This window comes from Palaemon carinicauda, chromosome 18, assembly GCF_036898095.1.
Source record: "Palaemon carinicauda isolate YSFRI2023 chromosome 18, ASM3689809v2, whole genome shotgun sequence".
Lineage (NCBI taxonomy): Eukaryota > Metazoa > Arthropoda > Malacostraca > Decapoda > Palaemonidae > Palaemon > Palaemon carinicauda.
In genome coordinates, this window is record NC_090742.1 from 26,907,237 (window position 1) to 26,929,708 (window position 22,472).

General features: G+C 41.5%; 1 protein-coding gene across 2 annotated transcripts in view; it reads right to left on the reverse strand.

The window, feature by feature from the left end:
• Window positions 1-22,472, reverse strand: part of mtDNA-helicase (mitochondrial DNA helicase) — a 126,846-nt gene that overhangs the window by 63,067 nt on the left and 41,307 nt on the right. For both annotated transcript variants that reach the window (XM_068392179.1, XM_068392180.1), the window contains exons 4-7: window positions 11,499-11,636; window positions 9,157-9,307; window positions 8,545-8,671; window positions 1,240-1,390 (exon numbers count right to left, since the gene is read on the reverse strand). In XM_068392179.1, the coding sequence (XP_068248280.1) occupies window positions 1,240-1,390; window positions 8,545-8,671; window positions 9,157-9,307; window positions 11,499-11,636 (567 nt within the window). The remainder of the gene's footprint in view (window positions 1-1,239; window positions 1,391-8,544; window positions 8,672-9,156; window positions 9,308-11,498; window positions 11,637-22,472) is intronic.

Here is a 22,472-nt window from a genome sequence, read left to right on the forward strand (position 1 = left end):
GTTCCAACTCCTCTTAAAAACATCTCACTATTAAAGGACAATGGTTTTTGAATATGAAAAAAGGAATATGTCTTCAGCGGCCCTTAACAGCCATTGAATCTTTAACATAGTAGTTGGTTAATGATACAAGAGAAACCCCCACCCACCCACTGATCATAGAGTAGCAATTTTCATCTTATGCCAGCCACAAAGAGTTTTGTGTCCTAGTACTAGCTTCTATTTAACCCAGTACAATACTAGCCAAGGCCAGAACAGCCTCTATATCCATATAATTAGCTGTTAGAAGGTTACTGTAGTTACCTTCCTAGCTCCTGTTGGGATCAGGAAGGATAACAGGTCTAGGGAAGAAAATCCATTTTTTCTAGGAAAATTCTTCCCAACACCGAGCAAGTCTCCTTATTTTAAAGGACGAAAGGTTTGTATAAAAAGTAAACTATAAAAAATCTAAAAGTAATCATATTTTTCTAAAATATAAAATCCAGGTGTTTAAATTAATGTTTCCACCTTCAACAACCACTCTCATTTGTAGGCCTAAGGGCAAAAGTAGCTATTCTAATATGTGGATGGTCAGGTCTTACTCCTAGTGCCACGTGTTATTAACCAACTAAATGTTTAAAGATTCAACCACTTTTTGAGTACTGCTGAAGACATACCTACTTTAAATGACTCATGTCTGTATAGCTAGTCAAAATAATTCTTTCATTTAGTTTTTATACTTATAGTGTTATGATTTGTACAATTATTGGAAGCATCTATGTTGCTCTCCTGACAGATGACCGACACAAAAAAGCTTCCTGATTATAAAAACCAAATTGACCTTGAGTCTACATATCAATGTCTTCTTTATTATAATCCAAAAGTTTAAAATGAACACTTGATCACACTGACAGACTTCCATTAAGTCAAATCCAAAGGCTGTTCTTAAATTTGGCAAAATAAGTCAAACAAGTAAGGGGTTGAGAAAAGCTGAAAAGAACTATAGTGGTGTCTGCCGTATTCTAAGGAAGGCATACTGTGTAAGTGGTATGCCCTTACATGGATTGTCTTCAGAAACTGATCCTCAAACTCACCCATGGTCTGATTAACTTTTTTGCTTGACCAACAAGATTTATACCTGATAAACAACTTAAATAATGGATATTAACCAGATAAAAAGCTGATGTCCCTTCATTTAGGAACTTGGAAAAACCTAAAAATAGGTTTAAAATCATTAAATTTCAGCAAAACCATAACACCTACCTCTTCTTTATTTGTTAGTCTGTAATAAATTTTATCTTTTAGTTCACTGAAAGTAGTAGTTTCCTCTGATTGTACAGGTATGACATTCTTCAAAGCAGCATGAACTTCTTTCTGTGATTTTACATGCACAGGAAGATCGTTTCCTTCACATCTGAAACGTATTATAAAAGCAAATTTAAAAATAAAATGAATACAAAAATATTCTATAAAATTCAGCAAAAAAAGATAATGTCTTAAAATGTTATTTTCATTAGTAAAATAAATTTTTGAATATACTTACCCGATAATCATGTAGCTGTCAACTCCGTTGCCCGACAGAATTCTACGGAAGGGATACGCCAGCGATCACTATACTAGAAGGGGGTGTACTCACCAGCGCCACCTGTGGCCAGGTACTGCAGTACTTCTTGTTGACACCACCTCAATTTTTCCTCGGTCCACTGGTTCTCTATGGGGAGGAAGGGTGGGTCAATTAAATCATGATTATTGGGTAAGTATATTCAAAAATTTATTTTACTAATGAAAATAACATTTTTCAATATTAATCTTACCCGATAATCATGTAGCTGATTCACACCCAGGGAGGTGGGTGAAAACCAGTGTACATGTATATCAGGAAGCTAAGTATCCCGTATTTCATATTATCAGTTATTCAAAATAACAATGAAATTATAAGTACCTGGTAAGGAAGTCGACTTGAACCATTACTCTGCCTTTAATAAGTTCGTCTTCCTTACTGAGCGCAGCGTTCCTCTTAGGAGGCTGAACAACCCTAAGGTGCTGAAGTATAAAGGGCTGCAACCCATACTAAAGGACCTCTACACAACCTCTAACCTAGGCGCTTCTCAAGAACGAATTGACCACCCGCCAAATCAACCAGGATGCGGAAGGCTTCTTAGCCTACCGTAACAACCCAAAAAACAACAATAAAAGCATTCAAGAGAAAGGTTAAAAAGGTTATGGGATTAAGGGAATGTAGTGGCTGAGCCCTCACCTACTACTGCACTCGCTGCTACGAATGGTCCCAGGGTGTAGCAGTTCTCGTAAAGAGACTGGACATCTTTGAGATAAAATGATGCAAACACTGACTTGCTCCTCCAATAAGTTGCATCCATAATACTCTGCAGAGAACGGTTCTGTTTAAAGGCCATCGAAGTGGCTACAGCTCTCACTTCGTGGGTCCTTACCTTCAGCAAAGCAAGGTCTTCATCCTTCATGTGAGAATGAGCTTCTCTAATCAGAAGCCTTATATAATACGAAACTGCGTTTTTGGACATAGGCATCGAAGGTTTCTTGATGGCACACCATAAGGCCTCTGATTGTCCTCGTATAGGTTTTGACCTTTTAAGATAGTATTTCAGAGCTCTGACAGGGCAAAGAACTCTCTCTAGCTCGTTACCCACCATGTTGGAAAGGCTAGGAATTTTGAACGATCTAGGCCAAGGACGTGAAGGAAGTTCATTTTTAGCTAAAAATCCGAGCTGTAAAGAACATGTTGCTGATTCGGATGTGAATCCTATGTTCCTGCTGAAGGCGTGAACCTCACTAACTCTTTTGGCTGTCGCAAGGCAGACGAGGAAAAGAGTTTTGAGAGTAAGGTCTTTGAAGGAAGCTGACTGGAGAGGTTCGAACCTAGGAGACATAAGGAACCTTAAGACTACGTCTAGATTCCAGCCTGGAGTGGACAAACGACGTTCTTTAGAAGTCTCGAAAGATTTAAGGATGTCTTGTAGATCCTTGTTGGAGGAAAGATCCAAACCTCTGTGGCGGAGAACTGAAGCCAACATACTTCTGTACCCTTTAATCGTAGGAGCCGAAAGAGATCTAACATTCCTAAGATGTAACAGGAAGTCAGCAACTTGGGTTACAGAGGTATTGGTAGAGGAAACTGCATTGGCTCTGCACCAGCTTCGGAAGACTTCCCACTTGGATTGATAGACTCTACGAGTGGATATCCTCCTTGCTCTGGCAATCGCTCTGGCTGCCTCCTTCGAAAAGCCTCTAGCTCTAGCGAGTCTTTCGACAGTCTGAAGGCAGTCAGACGAAGAGCGTGGAGGTTTGGGTGTACCTTCTTTACGTGAGGTTGACGTAGAAGGTCCACTCTTAGAGGGAGAGTCCTGGGAACGTCGACCAGCCATTGTAGTACCTCTGTGAACCATTCTCTTGCAGGCCAAAGGGGAGCAACCAGCGTCAGCCGTGTCCCTTCGTGAGAGACGAACTTCTGAATGACTCTGTTGATGATCTTGAACGGCGGGAATGCATATAGGTCGAGATGGGACCAATCCAGCAGAAAAGCATCCACGTGAACTGCTGCTGGGTCTGGAACTGGGGAACAGTACAAAGGGAGCCTCTTGGTCATGGAGGTGGCGAACAGATCTATCGTTGGCTGACCCCACAAGGTCCAAAGTCTGTTGCACACGCTCTTGTGAAGGGTCCATTCCGTGGGGATGACTTGATCTTTCCTGCTGAGGCGATCTGCCGAGACGTTCATATTGCCCTGAATGAACCTCGTAACCAGTGTGAGGTTTAGACTTCTTGACCAAATGAGGAGGTCCCTTGCTATCTCGTACAGCTTCCTCGAATGGGTCCCTCCCTGCTTGGAGATGTATGCCAAGGCTGTGGTGTTGTCGGAGTTCACCTCCACCACCTTGTTTAGCAGGAGGGACTTGAAGTTCATTAAGGCCAGATGAACTGCCAGCAACTCCTTGCAGTTGATGTGAAGCGTTTCCTGTTCCTTGTTCCATGTTCCCGAGCATTCCTGTCCGTCCAAGGTCGCGCCCCAGCCCGAGTCTGATGCGTCCGAAAAGAGATGAAGATTGGGGGTCTGAATCGCTAACGATAGACCCTCCTTGAGAAGGATGTTGGTCTTCCACCACATGAGAGCAGTCTTCATCTCTTTAGTGACAGGAATAGAGACCGCTTCGAGCGTCAAATCCTTGTCCCAGTGAGCTGCTAGATGGAATTGAAGGGGGCGGAGGTGGAGTCTCCCTAACTCGGTGAACAGGGCTAACGATGACAGGGTCCCTGTTAGACTCATCCACTGTCTCACCGAGCATCTGTTCCTCTTCAGCATGCTCAGAATGCACTCTAGGGCTTGGCTGATTCTTGGGGCCGACGGAAAAGCCCGAAAAGCTTGACTCCGAATCTCCATTCCCAGGTAAACGATGGATTGGGAGGGAATAAGCTGGGACTTTTCTAAGTTGACCAAAAGACCCAGTTCCTTGATCAAGTCCAAAGTCCAGTTGAGACTCTCCAGACAGCGACGACTTGTGGGGGCTCTTAACAGCCAGTCGTCTAAATAAAGGGAGGCTCTGATGTCCGCCAAGTGGAGGAATTTTGCAATATTCCTCATCAGTCGCGTAAACACCATAGGCGCTGTGCTTAGGCCAAAACACAGGGCTTGGAATTGGTACACAACCTTTCCAAAAACGAATCTCAGGAAAGGTTGGGAGTCTGGATGAATAGGAACGTGAAAGTAAGCGTCTTTCAGATCCAACGAGACCATCCAGTCCTCCTGCCTGACCGCTGCTAGGACCGACTTCGTCGTCTCCATAGTGAACGTCTGCTTGGTGACATAAGCATTGAGCGCACTGACGTCCAGCACCGGTCTCCAACCTCCTGTCTTCTTGGCCACCAGAAAGAGACGGTTGTAGAAGCCCGGGGATTGATGGTCCCGGACTATCACCACTGCCTTCTTCTGTAACAGGAGCGACACCTCCTGGTGTAACGCTAGCCTCTTGTCCTTTTCCTTGTAGTTGGGAGAGAGGTTGATGGGAGAAGTGGTCAGAGGGGGATTGCGGCAGAATGGTATCCTGTAACCCTCCCTTAGCCACTTGACAGACTGGGCGTCTGCACCTCTTCTTTCCCAAGCTTGCCAGAAGATCTTGAGTCTGGCTCCTACTGCTGTCTGGAGAGGAGGAGAGTCAATGTTTGCCTTTCGAAGGCTTGGGACCTTTCTTAGACCTGCCCCTGAAACCGTCTGGACGGGTACTTCCTCGGCTGGGGGCTCTGCCACGAAAGGGCGGAATAAATCTTGTAGCAGGAGTATCGGCCACTGGGGTGCGGTAAGTTCTAGGAACCGAAGGAGCAACCTTAGCCTTACGTGCTGAAGAGGCCACAAGGTCATGAGTGTCCTTCTGAATAAGGGCCGCAGACAATTCCTTGATAAGCTCCTCAGGAAACAGGAACTTAGAAAGTGGAGCAAAAAGTAACTGACACCTTTGACAAGAGGTGATACCAGTGGAAAGGAAGGTGCAAAGTTGTTCCCTTTTCTTGAGTACTCCCGAAACAAACATGGAGGCAAGTTCGCCGGAACCATCGCGAATTGCTTTATCCATACAGGACATTATAAGCATGGCCGAGTCCTTGTCAGAAGGGGCAGTCTTCTTGCTCAAGGCCCCCAGGCACCAGTCGAGAAAATTAAAAATCTCAAAGGCGCGAAAGACACCTTTTAAGAAGTGGTCTAAGTCAGAAAAAGTCCAGCAGACCTTAGAGCGCCTCATAGCCGATCTTCGTGGAGAGTCAACCAAACTTGAGAAGTCAGCCTGGGCAGAGGCAGGGATTCCCAAGCCTGGTTCCTCTCCTGTGGCATACCATACGCCCGCCTTAGAAGTCAGCTTAGTAGGTGGAAACATAAATGAAGTCTTCCCTAGTTGCTGTTTGGACTGCAACCAATCCCCTAACATTCTCAAAGCTCTCTTAGAGGATCTAGCGAAGACGAGCTTAGTGTAGGCCGACTTAACAGGTTGCATGCCTAGAGAAAACTCTGATGGAGGAGAGCGAGGGGTAGCAGAAACAAAATGATCCGGGTAAACCTCTCTGAAAAGAGCCAGGACCTTGCGAAAGTCAATGGAGGGTGGTAACAACTTGGGTTCCTCCACGTCAGAAGAGGGATCATCCAGGTGCGCAGCTTCCTCCTCAGAAACCTCATCACCTGAGTGTTGAGAAGCGAGAGGTAAAGTTACAGCGGTATGCTGAACGGCAGAATCCTGACAAGCGGGTGCATAAACACTTGCGGACTCATCCTCAAGTCTCTGTTGAAGGGGATGAGGGCTGGTAATGACAAAGTTATGAGGTTGGGAAGAAGGAGGCTCTGCGGGAGTCTGGGGAGCAAGCGTGGTGAGAGGCGACTGTAGTAAAACCTGAGGTTCAGGCTGCAAAGACTGGTCAAGTAGAGGAGAAGGTGGTAGATGCATGCGTTGAGGTGGCTGACTCATTGCATGAGGTTCCTGTCTCAAGAGTTGCGCTTGCTTCAAGGGTTGAGGTGGCTGCGCAGTAAGAGATTCCTGTCCCACGAGTTGAGGTTCTTGAGGTGTGAGCTGCGAGAGTTGAGGTGGCGGCTGCGCAGAAAGCGGCTCCTGTCTCACGAGTTGAGGTTCTTGAGGTGCTTGCCTCGAGAGTTGAGGAGCTCGCCTCGAGGAAAGTGGAGGTAGCAGCTGCGAGAGCTGAGGTGGCTGCCTCAAGGATGGTAGAGGTTGTCGTACCTCAAGAGGTTGCTGCCTCGAGGAAGGTCTTACTGCAAGAAACTCTTGCCTCAAAGGAAGAGGAGGTTGTAAGGCATAAGACTCCTGTCCCCATTGTTGAGGAGGTTGTCGCGTGGTAAGAGGTTCCTGCCTCAAGGAAGATGGAGGTTGCTGCACAACGCTGGTATCTGGCAACTCCCAACGCGGTAGCTCACGCATGGAGGTAGCTTGAGGAACCTCAACTTCGTACGTCTGGCAGACTGAACTGCGTAGAGGAGGAGGAGCGCTCGCAGGAGGAGGTGTAACCTTCTCTGCCTGAAACTCACGCATTAAGACCGCAAGCTGCGACTGCATGGACTGCAGCAAAGCCATCTTGGGATCAACAGACGATGAGGTCTGTTGAGGCAAAGCCTTAACAGAAGTTGAGGTCTGTTGAGGCATCGCCTTACCTCTCTTAGGAGGCGTGCAGTCACCTGATGACTGCGGCGAGTCAGAGCTAGCCCAATGACTACATCCGGGCTGTTGAACTCGTGTGGTCTGGACTTTACGCTTAAGAGGTCTTGAGACCTGAGTCCAGCGTTTTCTCCCCGAAAATTCTTCTGCAGACGAGGAAAATAAAGGCTCAATCGTCTGAGAGTGGAAGTGACGATCTCTGTAAGATACGCCCGCAACCACCGAGGATACTGCTGTGCGCCGATCAAGGCCTGCCGAACCCTTTTGCCCTTCGACATTGCTTCTCCCCTGGGCTTGGGAGCTTGCAAGAGGTCCCGGACTGGGAGGACGACTGGCACGCACAGAAGTACCCTCACGCACAACACTGACACTGACACTAGACTCGGCACAGCACTGGCACTACCACTTCCCACTGCACTTTTCACTTTAAGTTCCTTGACGTCCGCCAAGAGGAACTTGTGGTCACTCACTACCGACTCCACTTTATCACCTAAAGCCTGAATGGCACGTAAAACATCAGACATATCAGGCTGAGCACAAATAGTAGGTTCGGGGGTAGCCACTACAGGGGGAGGAAAAGGTTGAGGATCATGGGGTGAGGAATAAAGCGAAGAGCGAGCCGAACTCCTCCTAACTCTCTCTCTCTCTAACTTAGTGGTATACTTGAGGAATCGAACAAAATCAAGTTCCGAAAGTCCGGCGCATTCCTCACATCGATCTTCCAACTGACAGGATTTTCCCCTACAGTCGGAACAAACGGTGTGAGGATCAACCGAGGCCTCCGGAATACGCCTAATACAAGTCCTACATCGTCTTTGGGGAGGAGCTTGAGAAAGGTCGGACATCTTGAATCAAAGAACAGTCAAGGGGGATTCCAATTAAAGCAAAAGATCGTTAACCATTAATCAAATCAATTTAAAAGCTATCTAAGCTAATAGACAAGTTTCCAGTATAGCGAAAGCTGAAATCTTAGAGCAATACTTCACCAAAAACCGTGAACAAGACTCCAAAATTATAAGCGTATCCATGTAGGTCTTGCCGGAAGCACGACAGAGGAAAAATTGAGGTGGTGTCAACAAGAAGTACTGCAGTACCTGGCCACAGGTGGCGCTGGTGAGTACACCCCCTTCTAGTATAGTGATCGCTGGCGTATCCCTTCCGTAGAATTCTGTCGGGCAACGGAGTTGACAGCTACATGATTATCGGGTAAGATTAATATTGAAAAAATGTTGTTTGCAATTACAAAGAAACAGCATAACATGACGGCATTTAAATGGACTCTATGCTGACTATCTACAAGATTCCTTCCAGCAATGTACAGTTAATTTATGATTGAAACAGTTGGCAAAAGTTACAGCTATTTACACTAATTACAGAAAAGGTCATATACCTGACAATCCAACTTGGAATACTTGAGCAAACCAGGTAGTGAAGTAGCTGTCGAGGAGGGGAACCAATGCCTAACCAGAGAATTACTTCTTTGCAAGTCGCTAGCAAGTCACAAAGTGAACTTATATCTGTAACAAAGTAGTACAGCATAAAACAAAAAGCACAGGATAAGCAATGTATAATACTAAACTTCAATAACCCCTCAACTTTGCAGACTTCTTTATTTACAAGCTTTATTATTGTGATAGTCTTGTTTTGATACATTTTCATAAAAGTTACATTTTACTAATAAATCTCTTGAACTGAATGATTAATGTTAGAATTACTGTTAGCTGTGGGATATCTTGAATGTGAGTAGTGTAGGTTTTATCATAAGGTCTTTTGTTACTTGTCAAATGTCTTTAACAGTAAACCAGCCCAGGCTTTATCACAGGTCTTTTTTAATTATCAAATATTGTTACTTAATAGAAAACAAGATCCCCAATCTTATATAAGTTACAAGCTGTGTTAAGGTGTTGAAAAGTATACTCCATACTCTTATGCAGTACATATTAGATAAGTACTGTAAAACATACCATGAAATGTTTACCTTGAACTTCTGTAATGCACTCACCACTATAAGGGAGGGATACAGCAGAAATCTTGTATTCGGCTAACGTCAGTACATCACAGCAAGTTGGCACAACAACTAGTCTTTGAGAATTCTTGTGTGTGTTTACAGAAAACAATGGTTTTACTTCTCCAGCAATAAATCGCCGTACAATCTAAAAATCAAAAGTAAAACTAATTAATATTATGGTACTAATAGCATTTTCACAGCTGCATTTAGTGGCACGTCTCACCAGTGCCACTAGCAGAAGAAAATACGTAAACATTTTGGCCTCAAATCTTATTACCCTCACACTCTCATTTTACATTTTTTTTTTCTTTTCAATCTTTCGACCATTTCCCCTTTCACGAAATATCTAACCTCTTTTGTCTATCCACTCCTCTAATAAGACTATGATAAAAAAAAAATAAAAAACGTAATACCAAAGACCTATGCTCAGTTTTTTTTTTACCCCATCATTATGAGGCAGCAGATCGGCTCTATATATTTGTCGCCATCTTATATACATGCTCACTTATTCTATAATAACCTACATTTCAATGTTTATTCATTTTACTGATGATTACAGAAGAAATTTTTCAAAAGTTTTACTTTATTTCATTGTATTTCACTCTAAACAACCAAACTCTTTTTCCATTCATTGTGAGGCGATTATAGAATAATTTTTCATAAATTTGTTTTATATAATTTTCTCTAAATAATGGTGAAGAACTTATCTTATGTGAGAAAAAACTTTATATACGCTCTAGTGACTGGTATTCCGTAATAATTCCATGTTACATAGCTGTCGGAATATAAAAATACTCGTCAGTTGATAAACTTTACGTCGTAGAGAAAGGTAATGAAAAAATCCATTTGTTTCCTTTGACGAGAGAGAGAGAGAGAGAGAGAGAGAGAGGAGAGAGAGAGAGAGAGAGAGAGAGAGAGAGAGGAGAGAGAGAGAGAGCTGTAATATTGTTACTATAAACTGGATCATTCCTTTTTTTGGGTATTTCACGAGCTTGGAAATATACTGCGCATGTAAGAACATGACAAATACTGCATAGAATTTCAATAAATGGAAATAATAAAAAAAGGCTAAATTTTACTTTGTGAACACAATACTGATATCAAATATATAACACATGAAGATGATATAATTTTGTAGAAATGATAGTTGAGAAAATAGGAATAAAATAAGAAAAAACGATAAATCTCGTCTTCTGTCTACATTTGCATTACTGGCAAGTTTTTGTCTAGTTGGTGGGACTTATTAGTCGGAGGCGGGGAGACTTTCTCTGTGATTTGAACACTATGACAACTTAGAAAAACAATACAATAGACCTTACATAATCATGATTAAGGACTAGAATTACAAGAATTTTGGTTGATGAGATTAGATGTGAATGCAATAAAATAGACCTTACATAATCATGAATTAGGACTAGAATCACAAGTATTGTGGTGGTGGTAAGAAGACATGTCTCTCAATTGGGGGTGTCGGGGGGGGGTTGAGTAATGCCTAAGGTAGGGAATGTTGCCAGTGGCTAGAGAGAGTGGTGTGATTATTTCATGGTAAAATAAAGAATAAAATAGCGCTTACATATTCAGAAATAAAGGTCATAGTCCAAAAATCTTTTTTGGTTGGCTGAAGACAGGAGGAGGAGGGGCTAATATTAGGGAGAAGAGGTTTTTCAATGAAATTTTCCCGTGTGAATTTGTGTGACGGCCATACTGTACTCTTTTGTAGCTTATAAAAATTATAATAACAATAATAATAACAGTAATAATAATGATAATGAATGAAGATAACGTTATTCCACGTTACGCTTTGTATTACCAGGCATGTTTTGATGTACACCATCATCGAGGCAGAGAGGTTAACTGCCGAGTTCCAGCTGTGTTTGAATCAACCTCCTATGAAAGGACGAAGGGTTGTATTCATGTAGGAACAATACAAAATCAACAGACGTTTCATTGCAGGAATTTTGGATGAGGGATTCTCAACATTTACAACTAGTTACTGTACTTCAAATAATTCTAATGACTGTATTATGTCAATATTTTAAAAAAATGTCACAATTTATAACAAAGAAATAGTTGTCTTTTCCCTCTTTAAAAAGTTTAATTCCGTTTGGCACCTTTTTAATTCAATAGTATCTGTATCAGTTTTGAATCATCACTTCTTTGCCTTCAATAAGTTAAGCAGATGCTAAATACATAGGGTCACCATCATTAGGATACACCACCTTCTTGAGCAACTAAAACAAATACTGTACATAATAAAAAGCAACAAAATAAAAAATGCAAGTATAGAGGTAATAATTCAAGAAAACTATTATATGTACTAAAAATGTAAATCCTACCTGAGGAACATGATGCAAAAGAGATACACTTTCAAACCCTACAACTTTGTCAAAATCTGTTTTTAGGGGGAAAATTACTCTTGTTCCATCACTTGTTAACCTTGCTCCAAATTTCTCCAAAGTAGCCACACTCACAGCCTGAAGGAATATAAAAAATAAAACGTTATTTTATAAGAGGTCATCATACTTGCATCAAAATGCTGAACTAAACCAAGCACAATATTTATGTTACCAAGATAGAGTTCTTACTCTCACCAGGGACAACCCGAAGGGTGATAAAATACTTAAATCAAGACAAGTTACAAATAGCCAAAAGGGGAGACTCCTGTTTTGTATGTACAAACTACAAATCTTAAAAGCATCTTGAATTTTTCTTACCTATACAAACCTGAGTCCTTTAAATGGGTTACTCCTAATCCCATTTTCCATGTCCAAACAATCAAAAAAGAAAAAGGGTTTGATTGCATCATAACAGGGGGATGTATGGGGCAGGAAGCAGGCATAGTCCCTTGCATTTGTTAGCATCCGTATCCAGAAATGGGTGGCTAGAAAAACCTGGTCGCCGCTGACTACCCAGCTCTCAGATGTAGCTCCAAGTAGATATAAGTGTACTATTTCAGACATACCCCGGTACACCACCTCAGCTGATGGACAAAAACCATCTGAGGGGAGCAGTATAACTGATACACGGTGACATAGAGGACATCACCTTGAAATAATGGATGGTTTGTGTCTAAGAAAGCTTTGTGGGTTGAATGTTATGAAACACACTATTACTTTTTTATTTTTATAGCCCTCTGTGCTCCCCTAAAAAGTGCCTTAATCTGTTATTATTTCTTTCTCGGTACAGACAGCAGCCCCCTACACTCAGAGGGGAATTTAGACTAAACCATATGGCAATACTGGAATTGTGTATGTTATAGAAAGTCCCTAATATTCCCGTCTTCTATTATGTCAACAAAGAATTGATGGTTATATGGTTGGATATACCGTTAAGCATAGTAAAATGAGCTTAAACTGCAGTTTATTCAGCTTAATTACTGCTTGAAGATGATTGCAAAGCTGGCGCCTGACAGGTCAACACAGGTCAACCCAGTTCAACCTGAACAACCATTACGCTTAGCCCATTTATAAGTTGGATGAAGTCACTTCCCAAACTTGTAACTGATGTCAGTGTTTTCTGAAAGTGACCAGTGACCCAGGTAGAATTTTAGAGAAATACTTTAAAGGGTGTCATAAAAATTAATAGTTCACAGGAGCTATTGAAATGGCATATCAGGTCGTAGGCCCAGGAAGTGAATTCAGATGTTAGGAGGAGAGTGACTGTGTTCGAGTTTAGTCTGAATTGTTCCAGAATTATAAAAATCCCTTCCAAGAATGAGAGATGTAGACACTATTGTTGTTGGTCAGAAAAGTTTCGATGACAACGAAATCTTATCACAGTGCAGGTTTACAATTGGAGATTTTCTAGACATTGCTATTGTGGGCCCACAGAGCGTTGTGTGCGGCCATACTGTTCAAAGACTGAGAATTTTTAAGTGACATTGCAGCTTAGTGTTGGACTGGATATTGATAAAGACAGTGTTGCTTTGGGGAAAATTATTGCAGTAGTGTATTTTTGGCAGTTGTGTGTTCTTTCTGGGTGGTTTATTAGATATTAAGTGTTCAAGTTTATTACTGGTCATTACAGATGTCATAAAACCATAGTGTTGCAGGATTCTCCTTTAAGCTTAGTGCAGGAGTAGTGTTTTTTGTTAAGATAATTGGACCACCCAGGCAATACACACGGTTGCATTTATCATGTACTAAAACATGTAGATGTTAGTTGTATAGCGTTAGGAAATTATCTGGAATGATTTAGATGTTTTTTTTATTCATTTACAAATAAATTGTTTTCCTTGTTTTTATAAAGACAGAATTTCATTCCAGAACCTTTCCCCATGGTGTCCCCTTCTCAGCCACTGTTCTTCATGATAAATGTTCCCTTTCACCTAATGTTCTTACCCTTACTTAAATTTGAAGCTATCTAATCTTAAATTCAAGCTATTCACTTATACTGCTCATTTTTCCCAGAAATGAATCAGCGGTCATACTACGCGTTTATTCAGCAAGCACAAGGTTAGAATAAATAAAAGGAGGAAGGAAGGTTCTAGCTGGGTCCCCTTGGCCAGTATAAATCAAGGGGTGGTGCCCAGTGCTCCGTTCTCTTGACCTGTTACCTAGATTTTTGGGTATTCCACCGTTGTATATTTTTTGTGTAGTGAACGTTGGGGTGTGGTCAGCATTCGGTCACTAGGCAGTTCAGGTGCTACCTCTGGCCACAGTCCGCAAACCACTACAACCTCTAGGTAAACAAAGTCTGAAGTAGTAGATCTGGCAGAAGACCCATAAATAGGCAATGGCAGAAAAGGAGCGACCGCAAAAATGGCGTCGCACAGCACAAGTGAGTCTTGACGTAAAAGAAGACTTCGGTCGCCACCGGGGAATGGGACTGGGGACCCAACCACGTATAACTTCTATGATAATCATGAGTCAAAGCCAAACTGTCGATATAGCCAACTCCATGAATGGGTATACTGACAGAAGTCAATTATCCATGTTTTGTAGGGAAATCCAAGGACTGCAGTTGGATCCAGACCGTTATCATGCGACTGCAGGAAACAGAACTAGCAAAAAGTAACAACAGAAATGGCATAAGAGTTGGCACATAGAATATTAGAACCTTAGCACAGAAAGGAAAATTTGAAGGAGAAAAGGGAAGGCAAAGAATGAACCTAGATGATCTAGGTTTAAGTGAAGTAAGATGGACAGGAACTGGCAAACTGATAATAAAAGTTACTTTCTTTTATTCTGGAGGTGACAAACAAGAAGGGGGAGGTGGCACAATGGTCCATAAAACAGTATCAAAATGTATTCTGGGCTACTGGGAAATATCAGAAAGGGTTATATTGGTAATATAAAAGAACATCCATTTAATATAAACATAATACAAGTATATAATCCAACACAAGATTCTGCAGAAGGGGAAGAGACGAATTGTATGACCAACTAGCAGAGGTTCAAAAACAATGTAAATTTCAAGAATTTATAATGGTAATTGGAGACTTTAATGCAATTGTAAGAAAAGAATGTTTTGAAGACAAAGTTGGACCATACAAAGTGGGAGAAAGGAACTTCAGAGGAGAAAGATGAGTACACATATCATGTGATATAAACACTTTTTAACTAACACATGGTTCGAAAAACCTCCAAGATTACGATGGACATAGAAAAGCCAAGGAGACAGATATAGAAATTAAATTGACTAAATCACAATTAACAAAAGATTCAGAAATGCGATGCTGGACACAAGATCATATCCAGGAGCAGACTGCTAAAGCGACCATGTGCCGGTGTTAAAACTGCCCCTAAAAGAACCAACTACAGATCTAGTACCCAAAAAGGAAAGAAGACAATGACAGAATTGGATGACTGATGACATACTTGATAAGATGTAAGAAAGAAGAGGGAGTAAAGAAAGAAATCCTCAAGGATATGATGAACTAGGCTTACAAATTAGACAGAAATGTAACACAGCAAAGGAAAACTAAATTAATGAACTGTATGAAGAAGTAGAGGAATTAGAAAGAAATCGTAGATATGAGAGTATTCAAAAGATAATAAGAGAAGTGATTGGAAGAAAGAGAGATGAGAGGAAATATGATTAAGAATAAAGAGAGGGTATTGGTGATGGAGATAGAGGATGTTCCTAAACGTTAAGAAGAATATGTGAAGGATCTTTTTGAGGATGATAAGAGGTGTTAGACTTAGGCTGCGTATAACAATGGCTGTTCCAAAATTACTAGAAGAGGAAATAGTAGGTATACTGTACTGGAAAAGTTAAAGAAACCCAAAAGCCCTGGCCATGATGGGGTAACAATAGATATGCTACTGGCAAGTGGGAATTTTGGACTAAGAAAAATGGTAGAATTGGCAAACAAACTACAGTATATAACAAAAAATACATTCCAAAAGATGTACAGATCCATCTGTATTGCTATCCCCAAGAAACCCAATGCTGTTGAGTGCAGTTTACATAGGAGCATCAGCTTAATGAGCATAATAACAAAAATAGTATTAAGAGTAGTATCAAAACAAATAAAAAGTAAAATAAAACTAGAAGTTGCAGAACAGTATGGATTTACAGAAGAGAAAGGTACCAGAAATGAAATATTCAACATACGCATGTTAACAAAGAAAGATGTTTTTATGTGTTTTATAGCCTATGAAAAGGCATTTGATAAAGTTAGACGCTCCCAACCTATAGACATTATAAGGAGTTTAAATAGTGACGGAAAGGACATTCAGCTAATTACAAACCTGTCTTGGAGTCGAGACGCTACAATTATCATCAAGAATAACTTACCACCATGGAAATAAAATGACAAATTTGGAAGTAATTTGTATTTTTCCTAACAATACAAACCTCAGCTATATTAAGGGGTATTACTTTCGGCGAAGCTGAAAGGACAAGCCATCAGAATTTAGCAAGAGTTAACTACCCCTCTGCCAGTTAGCGAGGGGTGGGGGGTGGGAGGGGTGGCTAGCTACACCCCTCACTCACACACCTGACTGAGCCACACTTTGCTTGGAGGTAGGACTTCGACAGGGGACAGGGTTGGCGGGCAAGTACAGTATGTATAAATAGCTAAGGTTTGTATCATTAGGAAAAATACAAATTACTTCCAAATTTGTCATTTCTTCCGTAACTGAAATACAAACCAACGCTAGTTATAGGGGTGACTCACCATCCCCTGCCAATCTGGCTTTATGCCTTACCCGGGGTATTCCCTATTGTGCAGGGTTTCATGCAAAAATAAGGAGACCCTAACACTCGCTAAACCTGCTAGGCATGGTCTGCGGCCTACACAAGCTGTGTGTGATGATATACTAGCGATGTAACTGTCAAGGTAAAATTTATTCTGAGTCTTGTAAGAAATAACCAATACTGTACCAGGATGAAGAAAGGGAAAGAGCCAGACATTCCTTTTCATTTATTCAGACTAAATTGAGGTACTAAACCAGCTATTGTGCAGCCACCACAGGACCGACAGAAAACGTATCGAGGTTCCTGTGTGTCACGTCTTACAGGTAGTGGGCGGTAAACATAGTTTGGCATTTCCACACGGCCACTTGCAGATCCTGCATCACAGAGTAGTTCTTTAAGAAAGCTAGGGACATAGCTACGGACCCTGACATCATGGGCTCTAGGACAACGTGCTGGAGGAGGATCGGGATTCAGGGCAAGGTCAATGACCCTGCGAATCCATGAGGAGATTGTGTTCTTGGTGATACTCCTCTTGTTTCTGCCCGTGCTGACGAACAATAAAGGCATTCTGGGCCGAGCTGCTACTGTTCTCTTGAGTAGTGGCTCAAACAACCTACTGGGAACAGTAACATATGATCTGGGTCATCAGTTGCAGAGCGGAGCCTGTTATCCGGGAAGATTCGAATCTAGGATCCGAAACCCCTGGATTCTGAGTTTTGCAACAAACTCAGAGATGAAGCTGAAGCTTACCTCTAGCCATCCACTTGAATGGGCAATGTCATATGCTCCTATACTGGTGACCAGGAGCTCCTTCACACTTGCATGATATATTTGAAAAATGATTAGCCAGGGAATTGCTAACATCATTTGCTTCAGTCACATACTGACCGTTCACCTTCAACACTGGTGGTGGGTTTGGGGTAAATTTGCCTGCAATCTTTTCTATTTTCCTCCATACAGAAGATGGTGGTGTTCTACTGTTGACTGAAGAAACAAAAGATGCCCAAGATTAGAGCCTAGCTTCTTTTATGGCACGATGGAACTGTGCTCTACACTTTTGTATGTTATCAAATTTTCCTCAGTACGGCATCTACGCAATTTAGTCAAGAGATTTTCTGGTGGTTCTGTGCAAGATAGTTAATTCTGAAGACCACAACGGGACTGGTTGTCATTTGAATAATCCTGTGGTTTCGGGAATCGAATTGACTCCTGCTGTATGGAGGGTTCCATTCAGTAGGTCTATGGCATCATCAATACTTTCAAAATGTTCTGCACTCCCTTCAATTCCACTTAGCTCCTGAAATTTAACCCAGTCCGCCTTGTCAAGATTCCATCGTGGCAATCTTTGTAAAGGTGGACCATGGTTGTTGTTTATAATGATTGGTGCATGATCACTAGTATGCCAATCATCTAATCCCCCCCCCCATTGAAATCAAGAAGGCCGTTAGAGCTTACAATTGAATGGTCAATGCATGACAAGGTACCTGTCTTAACATGGAAGTGTATGGGCTCTAATGTATTTTTTTCACTTACATTTCAAAATCACGTAAGTCTGGCAGAAATGGAAAGCATTGGTAGAGGGTAGTTGAACGAAAACTACGAGCTACGAGAACAGCAACCAGAGTTTCCAATGACGTATAGAAGTTATAATGCATGTGTTTGTTCACTTGCAGTTCGTATGTACATTGTGTTTTCACAATGTTCTTGGGAACTTTATAGCAAGGCCAATGTTACCTAAGGTCACAGAAAGAACAGAGTAAGCAGAGAGCAAGAAAAAAGAACCAAGAATAGATGGAAACATGAATAAGAGTACAAAACTGAAACATGCTAACTAAAACTCTGGCAACAATGAGAGGCCGCTGGCAACTCATGTCACCCTTTTGCCAAGTGTAATAGTAAACATAGGGTCTAAATACCTCGTTATGGTGCGTTTATGTAGGAATAAACAATAAAAGTACAGAGTAAGGTTATGATAATAATGTTATCGTGATTTCTTTAAGAAAAGAAGCGAAAATTTATTGGAAATCTTTGGGAGCACATAACTCAAAAACATACCTATTCACACTTGAGTAGATTTTTCTCACTTATTCATTATTAGATTTTTGAGAGAAAGATATCACTGAAAAGAGGAATAAAAATCCCACAATTTTGGGAACTAGAATTTTGATTTTCCTTTTTCTCTTTTTTCATGAATACTTTACGTCTAGACGAAGAAAATTAAGAAAAAATTAATTAGAAAAAAAAAGGAAAATAAAAAATCTGTCACACAGAATTATTCGATTTATAAAGAAGTTTTGATGATATGATTTTCAAAACAATTGGTGTCATATTAGCAGAGAAAAATGTATCTAGAACATTTTTAAAAATCATAATTTTTGCTAATATATCAAAAAGTTTTTGATCAAATTACTTGAAATTTTTATATGATGATGGTATCATATATGTCTAAAACATATATAAAAATTGAACATTTTGAATAATCAAAAAAAAAAAATTCATGGCATGGCGGACGGTCCCCTTAATAGACTTGCCAGTGGTCGTCAACAGTGCTGGGGGAGATTCAGCATATCCAGGGGAAGGGGTTTGTCCTTAGAAAGATCCATTTTAGTGAGTAGTTTGTTCTTTTATGAGTTGTTATTTACCTGCTTGAGAATATCAAGAGTATCACACGTCAGAAAGGAAATTTGCACTCTCCACTATCGGCACAATGAGAGTATACTTTCCAGATGGTCCACTCCATACCCTACCCAAAGGATGGCAGCAAAACAGATATAGAGGCACAGGTGTATGCTGAACCTGCCTGCTAGGACCAAGACCAAGAAACTATGAAATCATCCTCCCCATATCTGAAACGATGGGCTTACGGTCAGAATCCTACCCCAAGCATTGGATCCCCCTAGATTCCGAAGACCCAACACTTGACAATAGTTCTGCCAAAAAGGTCCAAACCATCTTTGAAATGGCTGAAATCATCCTATACTCTCACATATAGCTTTGAGCGCAAACACCTTTCAACTGCGACACCTCCTCCCATTCATCAAAGTAGGCAGCAATAACGGATGTAGAAATATCCACGCCATAAAAAAAAGACAAATACACAAATATGTACATATATACACATATACATATGAGAAATTTTACTCATAGAGTTAGGATAGCAACACGGAAGAAAGTTTATAAAATTGAGAGAAGGTTGAAGTAATATTTAGAAGAAAAAGATGAGAGAGAGAAATTTAGATTCGAACTGGGGGAGCAAATTTCCCCAAGTTTGAGAGCCCTCTTGCCCATCACCATGTTTCAACATGGGAATGATATGCCATGCTGAAGCTCAATGACTTCATCAAAGCATTCTCTCATCAAGAGGGATATTGTCAGGAGTTCTCCTCTTCCTCTTAAGGAGAGAAGCAGTCATGGTCCGTTGTCCCAGATCCGTTGAAAGAGAGGAAGTTCCCAAGGAAACTCCAAGGGCTTCTAATTGGGTCATTTTCATAAGTTCCGTGACCACTAAGAGCGGAGGTACTTTTCTTATTGGATTAGACTTTTTGGAGGGATAAAAAAGAAATTTAGCCCCCATGCTCCAGTCAAAAGTCTGGGCATAACTTTTGAGAGCCCCGAATTCAAAATGGCCACCATCGCCAGTTCAAAAAATTAACTTTTTCCCGGTTTGTCTTAGAGTGCTGTAAAAAATATGTTTTAAAGGGTTTTTTGGCATGGGGAATTCATTTCTGATGTTATTTTAATGATTTGACTTGTTTTTCATATTCAAATTCACCCCGCTAAGAGTTTTCTTTTGTTTCAGGTCAATGTGTGTGGTTCTGCTTCCTTACTTCCATACTATTAAGAGAGGATCAAGACTGAATTAGTGCAATTTCCAATAGATATTGTCAGCAAGATGTCATATGAATGTGTACTGAAATGTGGAAAGACTTGTAAGTCCTCAGATACCATCAGCCAAGGAAAGTGGGAGTCTCTAGAGTCAAAAGTCTAAAAGATGGTCAGGACTTGATAGGTATTTACAGCACCACTTCATGGCAAGATGGTCCTGCAAATTATTATATGCACCAAGGATGCTACATATCAATCTCATCTTCAGACAAGGTTGAAAAGTCTCGAAAATGCAAACGGAATGAAAGTGACATTGTTCCAAGTACAAGTCAAAAATTAAGTTCTGAAATGCCAGCTCTGTGTGATGATGAAACAGAGGGACTATTGCCTGCTAAGCACCTGCGTTCTTCTGTGGGTGGATTACTCATCAAGAAAACAAAATGTGTATGGTGTCTGAAGGGTGAGAACACGAAGCACCCAAATAGAGCAAAGGGCAAGATGTTCAGAATCAACACACACTCGGCACGGCTCTCCTTCAAACGCCACACAGTTTTAATAGAAGATGAGGAGTTGCGGGATCGTCTCTCACGATTTGTCGAGTCCACATTAGCGCTGTCAGACCCTTTTACAACAGACATTATGTATCACTATAACTGCTGGAGAAAGTATGTAAGCCATGTGAAGTTTGAACAAAGCAAAGGAATGCATCTTCAGAATGTGTCTTTGTCATAGGCGAACAATTTGTTCTTTAGACACGTGGATACCGTTATCTTGGCTGAGCGTGAGATCCGTTCATTACAGTCTCTTTTAGCAGACTACAAATGCATTGGCAGTGACTACGGTTATTCAGTGGGCGAAGTTAAGTCGTCCTACATCAAACATGTCTACTTCTAAATGAGTATCAGGACAAAATTGGTTTCCAAGAAGGAAATGCAAAGAACAAGAGTCCATGGGTGTATGACACTGCAGGAGGGGGTGACTATATTGAGGCTGCTATGTTGTCCCTTGGCATCACTGATGAGCAGCTCATTGAAAACCTAGCACCACGCCTGTCAAAGAAGATCAAAGACACATCTACTGTCCCATGGCCACCTCGCATTGACCATCTCAAAGAAGCTGAAGATGTATGAGAGCAACTACTGCAGTTGTTGACTTTGTTAAAACAACCTACAAGAAAAACTGTTGATCTCAGTCCTGCCACACTCAGCCTGGCCTCCATAATCACCTACCACGTCACTGGACAGCGTACCTCAACTGCAGTTAACCTTACCTCACTGTTCATGGTATGACAAGGAGTAAAGACCCGGTGGACACACTTCACAAGAGTGGTGTCTGCATCAGCTACTCAGATGTACTTCTCCTCTATGACCACTAGGCACTTAAGGATGTTGAGGTGTCAAGCACCTGCCCACCAGAGATCGCAGATAGCAAGCCGGCCGTTGTCATTGTTGACAACGACGACTTCAAGTTCGATACTATGACAGGCCGTGCATCAGGCGCTCACAGAACTAAGCAGATCTCTGAACAGCTGACAAGAAAATTTGGAGAGATCACACATGTTCAACAATACAGGTGCCCCTCTGGCAGTACCAGCAAGTCACCAATTCGTGCTTGGGTAAACCCACCAGTGAATGGCACAGCTCCGCAATGTACTCACTTTGTTATACATGCATTGTCTCGCACCAACAATGACGGTACAAGACCCCTACCACATGAGCAACGGGTTACAGCATACAGTGGTGCACAATCCTGCCGCTGTCTACCACCTAACAAGAGCAAGGTCTACTTTCACACCACCTATGATGAACCCCCAAGCAAATCAGTGTTACATGATATCATGACAAAGCTAATGGAAACAATGCGCAAGAAGAAAATCCCATTCTTCTTTCTCGTTGGAGATCTGCCCACCTATAAGATAATTGTCCCACTCAAGGCAGAGAATCTAGAATTGTTTAAGAATATCACCCCAATCATTGGTGCTTTCTACCAACAGATGTCGTACATGCATGCTACATATAAGAGATTCAAGGGCTCTGGGATGGCAGACACTCTGGTATCAGCAGGAGTGGTGATGGATGGATCTGTGGACCAAGCACTACAAGGCAAAGATTACAGGCGTGGTGTGCGCTGCATCATAGCTTAGAGAGAGGCTCTTATCCACCTTCGGCTAAGAGACATTCTTGAGCATGAGGAATTGTCAGAAAATGTGAAAGAGAGGCTGGACATTCTGCGTAACGCACTAACCGAAACACAAGCGGCACTTCACGAAGCTCACTCTGACCTTGAAAATGACAATGACATGAAGACTTTCATCAAAAGAGTTTATGAGAAACCTGGTACCG